General features: G+C 32.4%; 8 protein-coding genes across 9 annotated transcripts; 3 read left to right on the forward strand and 5 right to left on the reverse strand.

Moving 5' to 3' along the window:
* Positions 1-1,597: 1,597 nt before the first annotated feature.
* LOC117236716 (GPI mannosyltransferase 1) lies at positions 1,598-2,905 on the reverse strand. Its single transcript, XM_033499909.1, has one exon. It carries the CDS (start codon positions 2,870-2,872, stop codon positions 1,721-1,723), a length of 1,152 nt encoding a protein of 383 aa, XP_033355800.1. The 5' UTR covers positions 2,873-2,905; the 3' UTR covers positions 1,598-1,720.
* On the reverse strand, positions 2,679-3,166 carry LOC117236719. The gene has a single exon (XM_033499913.1). The coding sequence runs from the start codon at positions 3,129-3,131 to the stop codon at positions 2,934-2,936; it is 198 nt and encodes a 65-aa protein (XP_033355804.1). The 5' UTR covers positions 3,132-3,166; the 3' UTR covers positions 2,679-2,933.
* On the reverse strand, positions 3,102-4,078 carry LOC117236718 (cx9C motif-containing protein 4). The gene is made up of 4 exons (XM_033499912.1): positions 3,990-4,078; positions 3,718-3,876; positions 3,489-3,625; positions 3,102-3,405 (listed from the first exon to the last, which is right to left on the reverse strand). Exons 2-4 carry the CDS (start codon positions 3,773-3,775, stop codon positions 3,388-3,390), a joined length of 213 nt encoding a protein of 70 aa, XP_033355803.1. The 5' UTR covers positions 3,776-3,876; positions 3,990-4,078; the 3' UTR covers positions 3,102-3,387.
* On the forward strand, positions 4,062-5,344 carry LOC117236717 (ER membrane protein complex subunit 6). The gene is made up of 5 exons (XM_033499910.1): positions 4,062-4,243; positions 4,556-4,716; positions 4,783-4,875; positions 4,982-5,001; positions 5,122-5,344. Exons 1-5 carry the CDS (start codon positions 4,207-4,209, stop codon positions 5,150-5,152), a joined length of 342 nt encoding a protein of 113 aa, XP_033355801.1. The 5' UTR covers positions 4,062-4,206; the 3' UTR covers positions 5,153-5,344.
* Positions 5,345-5,542: 198 nt separating this feature from the next.
* Positions 5,543-8,794, reverse strand: LOC117236712 (excitatory amino acid transporter-like). 2 transcript variants are annotated; one of them, XM_033499905.1, is made up of 10 exons: positions 8,588-8,794; positions 8,186-8,384; positions 8,034-8,124; positions 7,756-7,954; positions 7,477-7,687; positions 7,140-7,418; positions 6,790-7,023; positions 6,517-6,711; positions 6,310-6,444; positions 5,543-6,234 (listed from the first exon to the last, which is right to left on the reverse strand). In XM_033499905.1, the coding sequence occupies exons 2-10, from the start codon at positions 8,257-8,259 to the stop codon at positions 6,027-6,029; spliced, it is 1,626 nt and encodes a 541-aa protein (XP_033355796.1). In that variant the 5' UTR covers positions 8,260-8,384; positions 8,588-8,794; the 3' UTR covers positions 5,543-6,026. The 2 variants fall into 2 exon arrangements, with proteins under 2 accessions (XP_033355796.1, XP_033355797.1); XM_033499906.1 differs by lacking the exon at positions 8,588-8,794 and adding an exon at positions 8,542-8,557.
* Positions 8,795-9,870: 1,076 nt separating this feature from the next.
* On the forward strand, positions 9,871-13,299 carry LOC117236711 (transforming growth factor-beta-induced protein ig-h3-like). Its single transcript, XM_033499904.1, has 14 exons — positions 9,871-9,992; positions 10,189-10,453; positions 10,551-10,649; positions 10,719-10,783; positions 10,860-11,005; positions 11,082-11,255; positions 11,326-11,626; positions 11,694-11,903; positions 11,979-12,116; positions 12,195-12,310; positions 12,382-12,572; positions 12,638-12,809; positions 12,876-12,998; positions 13,122-13,299. Exons 2-14 carry the CDS (start codon positions 10,344-10,346, stop codon positions 13,275-13,277), a joined length of 2,001 nt encoding a protein of 666 aa, XP_033355795.1. The 5' UTR covers positions 9,871-9,992; positions 10,189-10,343; the 3' UTR covers positions 13,278-13,299.
* A 116-nt stretch (positions 13,300-13,415) lies between these two features.
* Positions 13,416-16,400, forward strand: LOC117236713 (5'-nucleotidase domain-containing protein 1). Its single transcript, XM_033499907.1, has 2 exons — positions 13,416-13,766; positions 13,836-16,400. The coding sequence occupies exon 2, from the start codon at positions 14,428-14,430 to the stop codon at positions 15,907-15,909; it is 1,482 nt and encodes a 493-aa protein (XP_033355798.1). The 5' UTR covers positions 13,416-13,766; positions 13,836-14,427; the 3' UTR covers positions 15,910-16,400.
* Positions 16,398-19,312, reverse strand: LOC117236714 (acetyl-CoA acetyltransferase, cytosolic). The gene is made up of 8 exons (XM_033499908.1): positions 19,177-19,312; positions 18,500-18,621; positions 18,157-18,269; positions 17,695-17,894; positions 17,381-17,610; positions 17,123-17,311; positions 16,897-17,059; positions 16,398-16,821 (listed from the first exon to the last, which is right to left on the reverse strand). Exons 1-8 carry the CDS (start codon positions 19,223-19,225, stop codon positions 16,703-16,705), a joined length of 1,185 nt encoding a protein of 394 aa, XP_033355799.1. The 5' UTR covers positions 19,226-19,312; the 3' UTR covers positions 16,398-16,702.
* Positions 19,313-19,530: the final 218 nt, after the last annotated feature.

Genomic DNA, 19,530 nt, shown 5'->3' on the forward strand with positions numbered 1-19,530 from the left:
CCAACCCCTCTTCGAATCTCCGTGCACCATAGCCACGACAAAAGTCTATCTCTGGAGCACGTATTCGTGGACTTTTTACGTTTTATCGTATTTGCTTTAATTTTTTAGCAAAGGACTAACCGAAGGCAAGAAGAGAAAAGAGTAAAAGGAATAAAAAAAAAAAAAAGAAAGAAAGAAAAGGAAAGAGGGAAAGAAAAGGGAGGAAATAGATACAACGATAATATCGAAGAAATGAAAGTCTTTCGATGCGTGGAAAAGCAAGAAGGAACGAGTGGTCCGGATGCGCTTAAAAGTTGCATCGTTCCATTGTAAAAATACGCGCGTGTTAACCGCCGAGTACGTGCAATATCGAGTGATTTCACGTTTCTCTACGCACGTCTTAAAGCCGCATACATCGAGACATATTGTTGCTTTGCGACCTTGTAAATGCACTTGAGCACGCATATCCTCTAACGAGCGCCGTCTTTCGTACTCTTTTGCTCCCCTCGTGCAGAAATAAGAGTGAGCGACGCTCGGGCTTTATTCGCCAATCCTCTGGGTATAATAAGGAGTATTTCGCGTCACGCAAACCCGGGGTGTTCTCTTCGTTTTCCTTATTCTCTCAGAGATGTAACTTATTCTTCTGTCTAGAATGGTGACAATTGATTTATCGATATAGCGTAAAACTTTAAAACCGAAGTACGTAACTTCTGGACCTTGCAGCCGGTACACGAAATTTACACCGACTATTTAAAGATTCGTGCGTTTGTTCGAGAATCGCTGCAAGGTTTGGAATTATCACTTCTTCTGTTAACTTCCTTGTATTATCGGTGATTTGTGTCCTAGCCGGTGAGACCGACTTCGGGCAGAAATCAACTGTCTGTTCACGTCAAGGGAAATAAAATAGATTATTTCACATAGCACACAGTTCAATAAACTGTAAACGAAAGCAATGAAAGAAAATAATGCTATTTTTATATGTTGCATCGTCTGCCGTGATGACCTATAGTTATACGAACTATACTTGAGTTACTTTTTTCATTTATGATTCATGTATCCATAGGGGTCATTTCGTGTCGCACTTCGGATAATTTCTCTTTACGTTCGATGTTTGTCTCTCAACGTGATCGTAAATATATCGCGTTCGAATATTTACTAAAGAAATGCTATTTCTTTCAGTCTGAATCGTGATTTGATCTATGATATTTTGTTATACTTTGTGTAAATGGAATAATTAGTATCGTTTGAATGATGTCGTTAGAAATTGTGAGAAGCATTCTCGTATAATTTGATGAGCAATATCCCCATAATATTAAATATCATCACATTAGCAGCTTAGAAATAAACGACAGAAATATTTCTAAAAATGATCCAAAGGATGCTCTTGCTCACAATTGATCTAGATTACTACATTAAGATTTACTATTATTGTATTATTATTACTATATCTACATTCCTTTTAAGAATCTACCACTATTACTTTACGAAACCATCTGTAAATAAGTATTTTGTATTCCTGCAAGAATAAAATTACGAATCATTAACCACGTATCTAATATTCCTACCACTGTCATTAAACTCGTGATAGTTTCGGATAGGGATTTGGAGATTTTTCGACTTCAATTTTATTCTCTTTTATTTTCACAAAACTTCATTTCACGTTGCACGGATAACATATATTTTTATTACTAATTAATATTTAACTTCGATAATAATAATGTCTTTTTTTTTTAATTTCTAATTAGTACTTATAGTACACGATAATGTCGTTCAAAATTTTAACGTTGACAACGAAAAAAAGTAAGCTAGCAATCCAAATATACGTAAAAGTATTCAACCCTTGAAATTCCAATAAATAAGCAGCCAATAACCAAAAACTTTGGCTGAGAACCCAAACAAAACACAAATATAATGATCTACGTAAGGTTAATCCAAAGCGCGGGAGACACAATGGTAAAAGAGACAAATACCAAAAAAAGTATTGTGATGTTAGTACTGGATTATACGTCACCATTACCATGGCTTGTGTGAACATTGCAAATGGCAGGAGAGACTTGCTTGAATATTTATATGACAATAATAGTAGTAGTATCAGTTGTGGCAAGAAAGTGAACATTTTTTTAATTACGCTAGGTAGCTGATTAGCGGATAAATATTGCATGTAAAAATAAACGGAAAAGTTATGTTTGGGATCTTTGCGTATTATATGATAGATGAGACTTTCATAAAGAAATTTATAACCATAGAAATAATAATTTATAGCTGTCACAAAAATTATTAATGATACGCAACTAAGTACCAGTTTTAACTGATTTTTGGTTGGTATGACATAACTTTTATCACGAAGGGAAAGATACATAGGTATACTAAACACTATAGGGTATAATCTAAAATGAATTGACAAAGCATGAAATAAACCTGCTAGAATGAACTTATCTTGCAGATATAAATACAAAGTTAGCATAATTAAAAGGACTGTCATAGTATCTGCATTCCCTCTGGTTGAAATTACAATTGTAAAAGGATTATAAAGCCATGTGAAGGCACACATACGTTGTAATTTTTCATTACAATTTTGTAGAGCCACAATTTTTTTTATTAAAATTGTTACCAAAATATCGATAAAGGAAAATAAGATTTTCCCAAAATTTTCATTTACAAAAATATTAGGTGTTAAAATAAGCGCTAACAATGGTGTATAGCGATATGTGTCTCGTTTAAACGGCGATGATCCTTCTACCATATGTCTCGCAGCATCGGTAAATACCTTATAATCTACATCAGTATATGGAACATTAAATGTTTTATCATGAAAATTTGAGTAAAAAACTAAAGTTATTCTAAAAATAAATGCTAATACACAGTGTGCCTTAAATGACAAAAATTCACTCATTTTTAAGAATTTAAATATTCTTCTTAAATAAACAATTCTTTATAGCAAATAAAGTTTTACTTTATAGTTTTGTATTATTTTTTGCAGCAGCTCTCATCAGGCATGTCTTAAATTCCTTAAACTCATTTTCACAGTCCCCTTTTTGCAAATTAGATTTTGCTAATACACATGCAGCATACTTAGCTCCAGATTCATGGCATTGCGCAATGATAATTGGGTACTTTCTAAATCGCTCTTTTGCTTTTTTTACTGCTTCCATCTTCAACTACGTGTTATTATTTACCACATATTAATATCTATTATATCTGTATTTGCTATTTATTCATACATTACTTGTGTTAAAATGTCAAAACATATTTATGTCCCTTTGTTTTTTGGAATTTCCGGTGTTTGTGTCCATTGATATAATGTCGATAAAATAACAGTTACTGATATTGCAGCACACACTCTAATAGTCGTTAATCTTTTATTGTTTTGCAAGCGTACAATTTGGTACTTCTTATCCATAATGAATTTTATTTCTGAGCTTTTCTCTGCAACAAAACGAAATTACAGTAAATTAGTAAAAATTTCCAATAATGAAATAATTATACATGACAAAATTATTTGTACATACATAATCGACTGTATTATGTTCGTATGGTTTGGAAGTATCTATACCATCACAGACTAACGAAATAGCAGAATGTTTTATACAACACTGTCTTAATTCCTCTATAACGTACTCACACCGTGATGGTTGATAGACGTTGTCTAAAATTGAATAATTAATCAGCACATGTATAATCATAAATACAATCATAAAAATTAGAAATAGAAAATTAAAGCAAAATTACGATACAAACCATTTAAACACTGCTGTAATTTACATGCAAACTTTTTACATGGATCAGCAGTCGACATGCGAACAAATCAGATATCTTTTTAGATATGCAAACGTTTAACGACGTACATCTTACATAATCTGAAGTTACAACTGGATCGATCGTACTAGTATCACAGAGCTAGTGCAAATAAAGGACATTTCAAAACTAAATTTATTGGTTATAAAATGTATAAATTTAACTATTTAATTAAGAACTCAGGAAAGACTAATAATGGCATATTAAATTTTTACCTTCCGCGTGATAAACTTCCAACAGAATGAACAAAAATGATCTAAATAACCCAACGTCACGCGTAACAAAATCTTGATAGCAGGTAGATGGCACTCTAAGCGTACTTTATTATAGCAGCCGACAAACGAACTTTAATGTACACATATACATAGTCATTAACGAATGTGTTAGGTTAAATTATAAAAATCTTTTGCTAATATCAACAGAAATATAACAATGTTGGGAAAAATTAAAACAAAACAGGAGAAAGGAGGTAAATAACAGAGTATCGATTATTCTAAGGCTATTTCAATATTGAATGCATTTTATTAAATATTTGTAACATCTCTCATAGGTTATATTTTTATTTATTAATATTATATATAAATCCAGAAACGTTAAATTGTATAGGAAATAAATCTTGTAAAATAGCTTTTTAAACAACATTGAAATTTATTTACATTTTATTTTCATCTTGCCATTTATTAAATAATTCTGTTTTTTAATTTTTTAAATTATTCAGAAACAATACTACTTTCATATAAAGTAAACTTACTGTCTGGTACTAAATCTTCTTTTTTTTCAGAGATTATTGCATATAGTGAGTCAGCTGTTGTAAATAATGCTGCTGTGGTAGAATACTGTAGGATATCAATGGCAGCATTATCAGGAGGCACAGCTGGTTTGTTAGGATTAACTGGATTATATGGTTTTGGTTTCTACATTTTTGCTGTATTTGGATTATGGGTAAGAATAATTTTTAAAAATATTATTGTCATGTAATAAACACTAAATAAAAAATGCTTTTTGTAGGCAATGTTATTGTTAAAAGCTGGAGGTCAATGGAAAAAATATTTTATAAGTAGACGAAATCTTTTAACTAGTGGATTTTTTGGAGGCCTTTTTGTATCCTTTATACATAGTCTTATTAAAGGAAGAAATTGAAATATTAAATACCTATTAAAACGGGCAAGTATTTTCCTTATTACAACTTATTACAATCATACAACAGACATATGTGCTGTTTTGGACGTATCCTTTTATAAACAATTGAATATTCTTATTCAAATACAAGAATAAATGACATATTTACGTAACTCATTGCTATGCATCAAATTTATGTTTTTTATATTTTCCTTAATATATTATTAGATTCTTATATGGTATGGTACATGTATACTGATTAAAAGGATGTTTAGATTTAAGGGTTTATATTTTTTAACTAAATATGTCGTTAACTAATTAAATATATCACAAACAATTGCCAGTTGCTGGTCAGAGTAATAATATTGTTGATAAAGCACTATGTGATTTATTGTATATGTATGTACATAGAACACTTTCGAAAATACATTTATTCCGTCTGTTCCACCTGCTTGGATTTGTTCATTATTGTAATATTCCTAATGTGTATAATAATTATAAATGCAGTTATTCTGTATTTATTCTTCTGTTTCTATAATATACATATAATAAATAACATGGTATATAAACAATGTTAACAAAGCGTTGTAAAATCCCAAGGATGAATTATCTAATACAATAACAATCTATTGAACACAGTTTTTCAAAACATAGTTAGAATAAAATTCTTTATTCGATTATTAAAATGAATAAATGATAACACATACATAATCTCATAACAAGTTAAACATTTCAGTTCATACATAAAAGCTACGTTTAATCCTTTGTACAATACAATTTTCAATTAATTTTCATCAGTACTTAATATATTGCAATATACCACAAGAAAACAGTTCAGAATGATATTATTTTGTACTTAACATGCTCACATTTTTATTACACTCTGTATAACAATAATAGTTTGACAATATTTTTTTCAATAATCTTAAAACATTTGTAACTTATCAACAATTTTTATTTAATCAAAAATCCAAAACTTTGTTGGCAGTGAGAAAATAAAGTTTCATTTCTACCAATTCCATTCGATACCGTGGTGATATTTCCTTGGTCGTGCGAGTGAGCAGAGTTTTCTTTTATGTTACCGTACAAGGAGCTAAAGGGAGTGTTCGGAAGAAGATCAATATTCCTTCAAATCAAATCTTTGTTTCGGAACTTTCCTCAGGAGCAGGTACGCTCTCGCGTTGACAACTCTCTGAAATGTCCTCAAGAGGTGTCCCCATTTCAAGACCCTCTAATTTCCTTTCTTGATCCATTTTCTCCAGTTCATGTTTACTCAAATGATAAACTATTCCAGCTCCATACCCGTCACCCAAAACGTTGATCGAAGTCCTGATTCGATCCCTTCGAATAATAAGATATGTTATTGAATCTGGTTTTCTGTCGCCTGTCGTATATGAATATAAATAATGGACTTACAACATCCAATCAACTGCAAATAATAGAGAAATGTCGTTCGTCGGTAAACCTAAAGCTGTGAGCACTAATAACATCGTAATTAAAGCTGCGCTGGGAATACTTGCTGCCCCTATACTGGCCAAGGTTGCTGTGAGACTATATAGGCGAAGGAGAACCATAAGTAAGTAATAGACCTGGGCATATTTCTGTCACATCGATCATACAAACCTGACTGTTATAACTTCACCTATTCCTAACGAGATTCCATTCATTTGGGCGATGAAAATTGCAGCAACCGCCTCATAAAGAGCCGTTCCATCCATGTTCACTGTAGCCCCGACTGAGACTACGAATCGCGTTACACGTGGATCGATTTTATTGTTTTCTTCGAGGCATCGGAAAGTTACAGGCAAAGTTGCAGCGCTAAAGGCATTAAAAAATATATCGTACAGGTTACATAAGCTTATTTACAAACAAAAGGAAGAAGTTATCATCAGGTACCTTGATGCCGTTCCCAAAGCTGTAATCCAAGCTTGCATCATACCCTTGAAGAACACGGCAGGATTCTGTCGAGTTATAAACCAAAATATCGCTGGCATAGTGATTATAGCATGAATCAATAAGCCCACGATGACCGTCACCATGTACAGGCCCAACATCTGAGCAGTTGCCGCCAAATTGTTGATCGACATTATCTTACCAGCTATCAAACACATGATTCCGAACGGAGAGAACCTGCATAATATTAATACTCGAATTTTCTAGATTTTTCTTTATGTCAAATCACAAATCAGATAAACAGCAAGGCAATCGTAGCAGGCTGGAAATTAAGTCGTATCTCGATCGCTCACCACATCACAATAATGCTGACGAACTTCATGATTATTTCGTTCAGAACCACGAAGAAGTCGACCATTAATTTTCCTCGAGGGCCGATTTGTCCAGCGAGAAGGCCGAACGTAATACAGAACACTATCATTCCCATCACGTTCGTTCCATCCTTGTATATTAATGTTGGCTGGAGAACTTGACTGATTTCATTTGTTCCTATGGCAATCACTTCCGTCGTCACGTAAGTGGTCTGCACCTGCTGGAAGCACGCCTGCACCAAATTTTCCGGCACCATGTTTCTAGAAATGGTATTCGTCGATGACGATTTATGCGATCTGTATCATGTATATCACGTACCTAACTATGTCGAGAATTGCGTCTAACGTAGACATTTTTGCGATATCCGCCTTAGGCGCGGTTATGGTGGATTTGATTCTAGGATCACCGGGATGGATTATAAGCACCATTGCGATGCCAACTATGGCCGCAAGAATGGTCGTTACGGTGTAATATATCAATGCTCTATATCCCATTCTTCCCGAACCCCTAGGGTCTAATTGCGCCATTCCTACAAAAAAGGATAACTTAGAGAGAGACTAGCTGAATGCAATGATTTATTGGATGTTGTATAATCACCGGAGATAAGCGACGAAACAATGAGTGGCAGAATGAACATCTTCAATAGTCGCATAAGGAGTTCTCCAGGGAAGCTGAGAAGAGTAATGGTTTGCGGCGAAGGACTGGCTAATCGACCAAGAAATCCAAGAACAAGACCCACCAACACTCCAATGATCGTAAGAACCAAGAGTGTGTTCTCTCCGAACCAATCCACTACCTATATTCATGTTCAAATAGAATTCGAATGAAATATAAAAGAAATGTTGAAAGAAGAAAAACATATGAATACAACTAACTAGTTGTAATCTGTCAAGCGGTGTCTTCTTATCGGGGCAAATCTTTTCTTCTTCCACGGTCGTTATTTTCTCGATCTCATCGGAACATGACCTAGAAATTGTTCTAGGTAAAAAATCAAACTGCGAAGAAGGTAGCAGTTCGCAAATCTTACGTTTGTGCTTCTTTAACTTCCGAAGCGCCTCTGAGGACCGCGACGGCTCCAGATATACGTTTTCCAAGAGACATTTTCGTCAATTTGGTAATATATCACTTTTAAGACTTCTTGAGTACTCTTCCTCTGTATACGAGGAAGATGACGGAGAACTCGTACTCGTTCATCCCGCGGCTTACCACCGCTCTGGCGTCTATGTCTGTACAAACCAAAGAGATCGTCATTGTATAAATTCCCTTTAACGACTAAAGAACTACACGTTCTCTTATGCGTATATAACACAGAGTCCTTGTGGCTCGTTTATCAATCGATCAAAGTTAAAAAGCGAATATTAAAAAGCATAATGGAAGATCGACACTGCGCTAAAACGTAGAAAAGTAGATTTTCCATAGGAGGCCACACCTGAATCCTTAGTAGCAGATGCACAGTTTCAGAACCACTGCACCAATGCGATGAAATCGTATAACGAGCTAAATGGCATCCGTAACCGTGGATCTTGGCAGGTCTTTTACGCGCAATGGACTACCGAGTGACTACCGTATGATCGAATACCCGGGACCTGGCTGGGTATCGCGTCGTTACGATCTGCCATCACGCAGATAATATGCCCCATCCAGGAAGCTGATTAGAGCTCGTGAGGGGTCAGAGGGTGAACGTCGTAAGAGTGAAGGGAGACAGATCGGAGAGTAACAGAGATAGTCGGCTACAGGAAGAGGGCACTCATCAGAACGGGTCGCACGGCACTGAATAAGCAGAAGGGAGAAAAATGTGTACCACGCGCGTCTGTTTCGCAGAAATAGACCCGTCTCTATTGGATCTACGGCATCGGCTAAATTGTTCTAAATGGAGAACTTGAACAGTTCATCCCTTGACGCACAACCCCTTACGAAGTGATTAAAATGTATTACAATGTTGCATTACCTCTTATGAAACGTTCCGACATTTACTATTGTAGTTGCATGATCTGTTTCTACGTTTTCTCTTTCTTATATGTAAGATGCATTTGAAATAAAATAGGAGCTCTTTGAAAGACGTCGTTGCGTCTTAACAGGTTAATACGTTCTAAGTACAAAAGTACATTCGAGAGAAAAGCGTGGTTGTGGGCGTAAATGCTATGTACCACATATACATGCCACTTGCAAGACTCGTTAATTTTATCGAATTAAAAGCAACATCGTAAATCGTGTTATAATGCTAGACTGAAAAGTAAATTACGATCATATCTACGAAAATGGACGCCGCGTATCAGTTTCCCTTGCTTGATGTTATTTTAACGGGAAATTCGAATCTGTGTTGCCCTGGTTAATTCATGGAATCATGGAAAGTGCATTAACAGTCGTATGCATCGTCATATTACTATGCGATTCTATTTATACATAAACCACATATATCCGTACTGAAATGCAATATGAAATTCGAAATTAATTGGAATCTGATGTATTTCACTGCGATTACTAAATTCGAATTGGAACGTTCATAATGAATTATTTTGACAGCATGTAGGATATGGGCCAATTTATAGGGCCCCTTTGTATATCCGTTGTAAGGTAACCCAATTTCTCTTGCAATGATGGCTATGAGTGACTATATACAGACTAATAGTTCATAACACTAGCAGTTCATAGAGCAGATGTACAATACAAGAGTAAGTTATCCGTCACCTCGAGGGACTGTTTAATATTTTGCTACACATGCGTAACAAGAAATCGTGAATATAAAGAAACGTGTATTTCGTAGGAGTGAATTTCGCCGTTGAAGATAGTGTTATAAAAAATTTGATAAATATGAATGTCGAAGGCATTTCAAGGTCAGTCGTATCCATCATTTAAAATTTATATTCTGATAAAATTGCATATCAATGTGCAATACTTTGCTATGCAAGTCTTAACATATGCAAAATTCATCTACCCGATGCAAATGGTTTCTAAAAATTGAGAAATGCAACATGTACTAGATTTCTCAATATCAATTCACGTAGATAACATCGAAATCCATTTTAACAGATATATTTCCCAGATGGGATGGGAGAACATAGCCCTTAAAATACGAAGCATTTCGAACCGAGTCATTCTCAGATGCTCTGTTCGACCAAGCAACTTACGCTTGTGCCGCGAGTCTTTTCATCTTATCGTGCCAATATTTTCATCATAGTGAAAACATGTTCAGTGAAATTATAACAAAAATATTCGTATCATTAATGGTGTTTAATACAGTTTATGCGTATCAAGGAAATTCTTGGTGGAAGGTTGACAATTCGCAAAGACAAGGGTAATACTTGCATAATTGTATATATATATGTATTTTTTAAAATTTATATTAGTAGTAAATGTTTATGAAACTAGTTTTATATTTCTAATCTCTGTAGACCTAACGTATGCGCCGTAGAAGTAAACGATGACATAAGCTATGCCTATTACACTGAAAGCAAACAGTGGAATCCTCGAAAAATTTGTGGCAAGCCTACGTAAGTATAATTATACTTTTTAGATATGACACATATTTGAATACCTTACTGCTTTCATTCTCTTCGCAGATTCGTAAGATACGAATGCTGCGCAGGATATTATAGAGTTCCTGGATATATTGGATGCACAGGAGGTAATAGATGCAATTGCATATTATCGAGTCTTATATTCGTCTCCAAACTGAATTATATTTTTATTATCCCTTTCAGTAAAACCATTAATAAATCTCATAGAAACAACGCGACGAGTGGGTGCTACGAAATTTGCAAAATTAATCGAAAGTTCGTCCTTTGCGGAAGAAATGATCAGCGGACCACCCTTAACGTTATTCGTACCATCCGATGATGCTTTTGATGTATGTTTAACGAAAATATGTGATGTGTAATCATCTAATATATCATCTAATATGTTTTAATCATTTTCCTTTTCAGCACTACTTAAAAGTAAAAGGTATTCACCAAGAATACGGCGGTAACAGATATGTAAATTTAATCGCGAATCATATAATAGACAGACGCGTATTATCAAATCAATGGCAAGCAAATCTTTTAATTCCATCGCGATTACAAGGAAACGTTTTAAGAATCAACAAATTTTCCAGTGGAGTAAGTAACATGTTGAATCGTAGAAGCTTATATATGCACAATTGTTCAATAAACGCTTCCATCTTCACAGATGGAAACAGTGAATTGTCATCGAATTATTCGCAAGGATCAAGTTGCCACTAATGGAGTTGTGCATGTTATCGACGGAGTTTTGGATCTTGCTTTGGCACAAAATTCGGACATAATCGAGCTCGCTTCTAGGGACGGTAGATTCGAAATATTTACAAAAGCTCTTAAAAATAGCGAGTTAGGAAATAGAATTAGATTCAGTGAAGTACCCTGTACTATTTTTGCGCCCACGGATCAAGCTTTTCATCATATTCCTAAAAGACAATTGACCGATATGTTGGAAAATCCGACAGCATTAAATGGTAATTGAATTGTGCCGAATACATTTATGTAAGTTTTCTCTTCTGTATAATATATTGTTTCGTTTAGCATTAATTGCTCATCATATCGTAACGCATCCTGTATGCGTGCCAAATATAATTTCGGAATATCATGCAAGCACGATGCAACGACAAGGACTAAAATTAAATTGCGGTCCGTATGGACCCATCGTAGACAATGCAAATATAAGGAATGAAATGTATCATGGAAAAAATGGATTACTTTACGTTGTTGATCGTGTGTTACTTCCGGATCGAGGTAAATAATTCTTACTCGAATGGCATTTAAGAAGATCTTCTAAGAATCTTTCATTGCGAATATAACATATTGCAGCTAAAACTATCTTGGATGTGATCAAGGAGGAAGGATTATTTAAATTTTTAGAAATAATTAAAACAGCTGAATTGGAAGAAAGTTTGAGACATTTGAAACACTTCACAATGTTTGCTCCCTCTGAGACAGCAATGTATTGTATGTATATTCGATCTTTATTCTTGACAAAACTAGACAAACGTATTTTGTTTCTTAATATAAGATGCTCTTTTATAGCTTTATCAAATCAGAAACTTGTAGAATTGCAAAGAAATCAAAAGAGTGCTCGGAACTTTGTTCTTAATCATATAGTTACGGGAACGTATTTCACCGATGAGATTAGTAGCAATCAAGTAAGTTAAGTGTAAAATTGAATATTTCAATATATTCCTCAATAACTTTTAAAGATTATAATTCATTATAGATCGCTAGAACGCTTGAAATAGGAGTTCCATTACGCTTCCAAGTTTATCGTGGTAATTTTGGAATAGAAAACGCATTAATTATGAAAGCTGATAGAGAATGCAGCAATGGCGTTTTACACATTATAAGTCACATTTTACATCCAGCAGAAGAATCTTTAGATTATATTTTGAGAAAAGAAGGCAATTTCAGGTAATTCTTTTCCTGTACACGAAAATTCCAAGACTCTGAGAAATATAAATGGAAAATTGTTACAGTATTTGGTTAGACGCTATGGAAAGAATTAAAGGCATTCAACCACAAATGTATGACCAATTTAAGCGCGCGAATTCTTCGTGTACATATTTCGTTCCTTCGGATAAAGCATTTAAACAGTTAGGAAATGCCAAACTTCAAAAATTATTGGAAGACAGAAACTATCTAACAAAGGTAATACTATTTTTATGAACAAATTGATTGATTCAATTAAAAATGTTTTTCGTTGTTCACTTTCAGACACTACAAAATCATATCGTGGATAATATGTTACTTGCTGAAAGCTTCATGCCAGATTTACAGTATACCGTCAGAACTAAAGGAAACCCGATAAATATTATGAGAAAAAATAACAGAATTTTGGTAAGGACATAGTTTTTTAATGATTTAATAAAAATAATAAAATGAGAAAATAATAAAAATAATAAAAAAATAAAAATAATAAAAATAATAAAATGCCTTACAAAATATAATTTTTCCTTCCAGGTAAATGATGCCACTCTTGTAAAGAGCAACATTTTGAATAAAGCTGGAGTTGCACACGAGATAAACTCAGTATTACTACCTGATCAATGTCCTAATGGTCATAGAAGAATACATGATGGACCATTTGTAAGAAAAGCTTGTCTTTACGATAAATAATTAAACCTATCTATATTACTGACTCACGTCACTTATAATTACGATACTATATGTTTACCTACATATGTGTATGTATATAAAGTTCACAAAGTATGTAGTAAGTTATGCACTTATGTACTGCATTATGTATTCGTTTGGAACAATAAATATTGAAATTTAAATGATTTCTCGATTATTTAATCGTTTTTTCGTTAACTGTGTTCAAAAGGCATCGTTCCTTTTGGTTATATTTACAGAGTTGGCTACACTTGTAACACGTATAAATATTTCTTGTAACACATACTCTACTAAATATCTGCCGGCGTATATTATTAGATTGATATTATTATGTTTGTACTTGTATGACATTATGGCTCCTGATTCAAAAGAAGAACGGTATTTCTATTTTAATACCTTAGCCATTTTATTAAAAGCAGTCCAAAATGAACGTACGACAATAGATCTTCGAAATGAAGCATCAGTTTATGGAATTGTAGAGCACACAGATGCGTGAGTAATTTTCCGTTACATGTTATCATTATTGACCTAGGACTATTTAAATTTTTTGCTTTTTTGCAGTTACATGAATATCGTAATGAGAGATTGCATCTTCACAGACCCTAGGGGAGACTCGTACAGTTACGACATGTTCTTTGTGCAAGCAAGAAATATCCGGTTCGTTCATATTCCACCAAAAGTAAGTAATTTTAAAATATAAGTCCTACTGTAACATTTTAGTTTAATTGTAGTACATGATATTTAATATTTGATAATGATATTGTAAATGAATACGAGTCAACTTTATTTTATTGCAATTGTCGAATGTATATTGTACGTTGTACATTATTTAAAATATGCTCTGTTAAATTCATTAAACTTGTTATTGTATGAAAGTTTTACATAAAATGTCTTACGGGATGAGTATTACAAAAAAATAGGTATCACTTTGTTGTTGCGTTTATGTATATTATTATTGTGTTGTCTAGGTACTTTTGAAGTTATAGGTTGCTTGTATATCAGATAACGAAAAGTTAAAGTATAAATTTAGAATGATTTTATCTTTGTGTAAACATTGTTTCTTTACTAATAAAAATGGATATGTGTCGTGTATGTTGTATGTGTTAAGTGCTTTAGTTGTATATGAACATATACATACAAACAAATAAGAGAAATGATAAAATCTTGGCATCTGCTTTACAAATCATTAGCATCTTATTCACAAGTGCAAAGTATTTTGTGGTATAACACTGGTGACAAATTAAAATTTTTCACACATTTTCGGGCTCATATAAATTTGAAATATTATTCTACAACAGCCTCAATTAGTCCATCAACACAAGTCAACATGAGTGCATTTAAGTTCCTTGATTATGACTGTATTGGATTTGATTTAGACAATACACTTTTGCGTTATAATGTGACAAACATGGTACACTTGACATATGAAACTTTAGCCAATTATTTAGTTACAGAAAAGGGGTACAACTCCAAATATTTGTTAAAGCCATTAGAAGATAAAGATTTAGATTTTATGCAAAAAGGATTATTCTTAGATTTTGAAAGAGGAAATATACTTAGAATAAATGCTGATGGTATAATTCAAAGAGCATGCCATGGAAGTAATCTATTAAGTACTGAAGAAATCAAAAAGATATACCCTGGGCAGAGATGGGAGACTACAGATGCTTTTTGTAATGACATGTTATCCACATGGAACGGTCCTTTATCAATGAAAATGAGAAGTTTGTTAGATTATTTTGATGTTTCTTCATCTCTTATTTTTGCAAGATTGATAGATACACTTGATGAAGAACAAGGAGGACCTTTGAATGCATATAATGTTTGGCCTAATATGTTGGATGGATTGATTGAAATGTATAACAGAGATCATCTTAAAATGAACAGAGGGTACTTTTTTCCTAGCCTCAGAGAGAATCCTCATAAATATATGCATAAATGTACTGCAAGAACTATAACATGGCTTCAAGAATTAAAAAGACATCGTATTACTTTCCTTATCACTGGATCAAATGTTGATTTTGTTGATTTCAATGCTACTTATGCTCTTGGAGAAGATTGGAAATCTCTATTTGATATTGTAATTTGTTATGCAAAGAAACCTGCTTTTTTCATTGAAAAACGTCCTTTTCTTGATATTGTAAATAATGAAGAAGGTAATAATATCATAGAAAGTAAAGATTTAAAACGAGGTGGTATATATAGTCAAGGTAATTGGGAAGGACTTACTGAATTCCTTAAAAATGTATCTGGAAAACAAAATCCTCGTTATGTATATATTGGTGATAATCTTTTGCAAGATATTTATGTACCAAATTCATATGTGCAATGTGATACAGTAGCTGTAATTGAGGAACAAATGTCTGAGGGAATGGTTTATCAAAACTTATCACATCCTCATGAAAAAGTATTAAATTCAACATTTTGGGGCTCTTATTTTTGTTTGAAAGATCCTAACATTAATATGGACTCATTATGGGGACATGTTATAAAAAAATACTCAAAACTTTGCATACCTGATATAGATTTAATAGCTCAACAGCCATTAGAAGAATCTTACTTATGTTTTTATAAAGATGGAAAGAAATATGATGGATATTATCCTGCAGTACCGCTTAGTATATCTACGTTTTAAATTCATAAATTTATCCCCAATTTATTATCCCCCAAACAGAAGTTTTGTAGTTTTATGTTAACTTGCGTGTTATAACATATTAGTACCATATTTATAATATATTCTTAATTCAAGATACGTATTATACCAGCTATCAAGGAACAATTGCAACATTTGCTAGTGCATACAAGGGATGTAGCACGTACTAAACGTACATTTAAATCAAAACATACTGAACAAAAACACCGAGAGGGGCTAGCAGCAGTGGAGAAAATTTTAGAAGATAGAAAAAAGGCAGAGCAGAGATTGAACAAAAATAAAACTAATTAATAACAAATTAATAATTTTATATTTTTATTAACAATTACATTTTCCATTTACGAAAATAACTTCTATATAAACCTACATTGCATAATATAGTGTACAAGTTTAGCATAAAAATGATTGTTTTGTACAAATTGTAAGTACAGTTGCCAATAACTGATATATAAGTAAATATAGACAAAGTAAATCTATTTAATTATATTAGTCAACACCTTATTATAATGATACAAAATAAATAGTATTATAAAAGCATGTTCTCAACTTCCTATTATGGCCTTGTATATTTTTTAGAATAATATTAATTAATATTTGTTTTAATAATATATAAACTTTTAATGATTTAATAAATGTGTAATAAAAGAAATATTTCATCATAATAATCCAAGAAGATAATAAAAATATTATGTGACACACCCACATAGTATTTTGTTGCAAAATAATAATGCACAAGTATTAATGAAATGTAATACCTATTTGGATAAAGTATTTGTTATTTTCTTTGAACAGCGATTGCTATTCCCATTCCTCCACCAATACATAAGGCTGCAACACCTTTGTTTCCACCAATTCTTTCTAAGGAATGCAATAGAGTTACTAATACTCTAGCACCTGTAACAGAACATAGATTAACAAGAATACTACAAGTATATAATATTTTCGATTATTATGATTTTGCTGTCATACCAGATGCACCAATAGGATGCCCTAAAGCAATAGCTCCACCGTTTATATTAACTTTGTTTGGATTTAAACCAAGAGTTTTTACACAAGCGATAGCTTGCGCTGCAAAAGCTTCATTTAATTCATATAAATCTACTTCTTCTTTTGTCCACTTTGCTTTTTGTAACTAAAATATTCATCTCTTTCATTACATGAATTTACATATCGTAACTAAACTTTATTTACTAACCACTAACTCAACTGCTGGCACAGGACCTATGCCCATAATTCTTGGTTCCACTCCAGCTTCAGCTACTGCAACAATTTTAGCTAATGGGGAAAGTCCTTTTTGTATAGCAGTATCCGCAGACATAAGAACTACTGCTGCTGCTCCATCATTGATGCCAGAAGCATTACCAGCTGTAACTGTACCTTTAGCCTGACAATGTATAATTATTATATAACGAAGTATTTCAATTTACGAAAAAAAATATGTAATTAGTCATACTTCCAGAAATGCAGGTTTTAATTTTTGAAGACTTTCTACGGTTGTTCCAAACTTAGGGTATTCATCTTTATCCACAATAATAGGTTCTTTTCTAGTAGGTACAGTTATAGGAATGATTTCCTTGGAAAAATAGCCTGCAGTAATTGCAGCTTCTACCTTCTGTTGAGATTTAGCTGCATACTCATCCTGTTCTTTTCTACTTACAGTGTAGTCTTTAGAAATATTTTCAGCTGTACATATATATATTCACAAAATTATACAATCGTAATACAATAATTTTTATATGATAGAGATGTATCAATTACAATCTATACCTGTCACTCCCATGTGAATTCCATGAAATGCATCTATCAAGCCATCGATTAATAAAGTGTCTATTAAATTACAATCTCCAAGTTTTACACCTTTTCTAAGGTATAATGCATGGCAAGATTGACTCATACTTTCTTGACCACCAGCTACAACTATTTGATTCTCTCCAGCTTTTATAGATAAGTAACCATTCAAGATTGCTCTAAAAACATGTGTTTTTTTGTAAAATTTATTCAGAAGATATTGCAATTGGACATATTGCAACATATAGAATAAGTTAAAAATTATAAGAACTTCATTAAAATACTACTTTTAGTATGACAACATTATATAAAGTAATGATATGCATGATGTAACGTGACTAAGAGAAGATCAAGATTTTTTAAAAAAATTGTGGTCATGAAGTAATAATATGCATGATATTGTACAACTAAATAAGATTTGAATTGCAAAACTGTATTTACTTTAAACCTGAACCACATAGCATATTAATTAGGTAAGCAGGTACAGATATAGGAAGACCAGCTTTCATTGCTGCTTGTCTTGCTGGATTTTGTCCTTGACCTGCAGTCAATACCTGTACAATGAAGTCTTACGTATATTTTAAAATAATTAATTTTATTATGTTTATGTTCAGCTATTAATATATCAAAAAGAATTATATATACATTATCTTATATATTATCACAGGTTTTTCTGTAGATTTAGGAATTAGTATTTGATTAATGTTTGACAAAAAATACATACTGAATAATTTAAAATAATTAGTGCATATAAACATCGAAGTTAATTATTAATATAGATTACCTGTCCTAGTATTACTTCAGAAACATCCACAGGTTTAATATGAGCTCTTTCAAGACTCTCTTTAATAACTATACTTCCTAGATCTGATGCTTTCAATGATGATAAAGAACCACAGAACGATCCTAAAAATGATGAAGTATTTTATAAAATAATAAGAAGATCTATATTAATCTATATTGTCTAATCTATTATCTAATCTATATTAATCTAATTGATTAAAGTTCTAATGATTTTATGTTATATGGTAGAGGCAATAAGAATAAAATACAGAAATAAAAGCAATATAAAAGTAGTGATATAGGGATGAAAATAAGCAGAATATGGAAATTAGCAATATCATAATAATATGCTTATGATTTGTATACAACTTTTGCATTTTAGATCAATATTATTTAAGAAAAATGATATGAATAATTTTGTCACGAATGTGCAGATGTATGATGTATTTTTAAATGAAAAGATATCTAATTTGTTAGAACATAACTAAAATAGCAAGAAAACAGTAAGTGATGTGCTTTTTTAATAAAACACGCTTTTATTACGTATAACAAAAATTATTGCGAATTGAAAATTTTAGCGTATAATGACATTTAAACTGAGTTATTAGTATAATATAGAATAAATGTTATTATTTTCAACCGTTATATCATTCAAACTTGTAAGGAATAAATTTATACCTATAGGTGTTCTGACCGCCGATATTATTACAACGTCGCTATTGCTCATGTTGAAAACTTATTAAAAAATACGTGTGAACCTGCGAAGAACTGAACGAAGACTACCGCCACGATCCAGTATAACGGAAATAAGTTAGAAGAAGTATTATATAGTAATATATGCCAGTAACGGCTTATTGAAAGTGTGTCAATCGAAATGTAGGCACATTTTTAGGTAGATAGTTCCGCGTCTCGATGAATGGTTTTTGATACTTTTAAATTAATATGACGATGAAAATTAGTATTACTGCAATCAAGTTGCAATCAATTATCAGATTAATTATTTTATTATGTTTTACTTCGCTATTTGAACGA

This window comes from Bombus vosnesenskii, unplaced genomic scaffold (assembly GCF_011952255.1).
Source record: "Bombus vosnesenskii isolate JDL3184/JDL3185 unplaced genomic scaffold, Bvos_JDL3184-5_v1.1 scf7180000013352, whole genome shotgun sequence".
NCBI lineage: Eukaryota > Metazoa > Arthropoda > Insecta > Hymenoptera > Apidae > Bombus > Bombus vosnesenskii.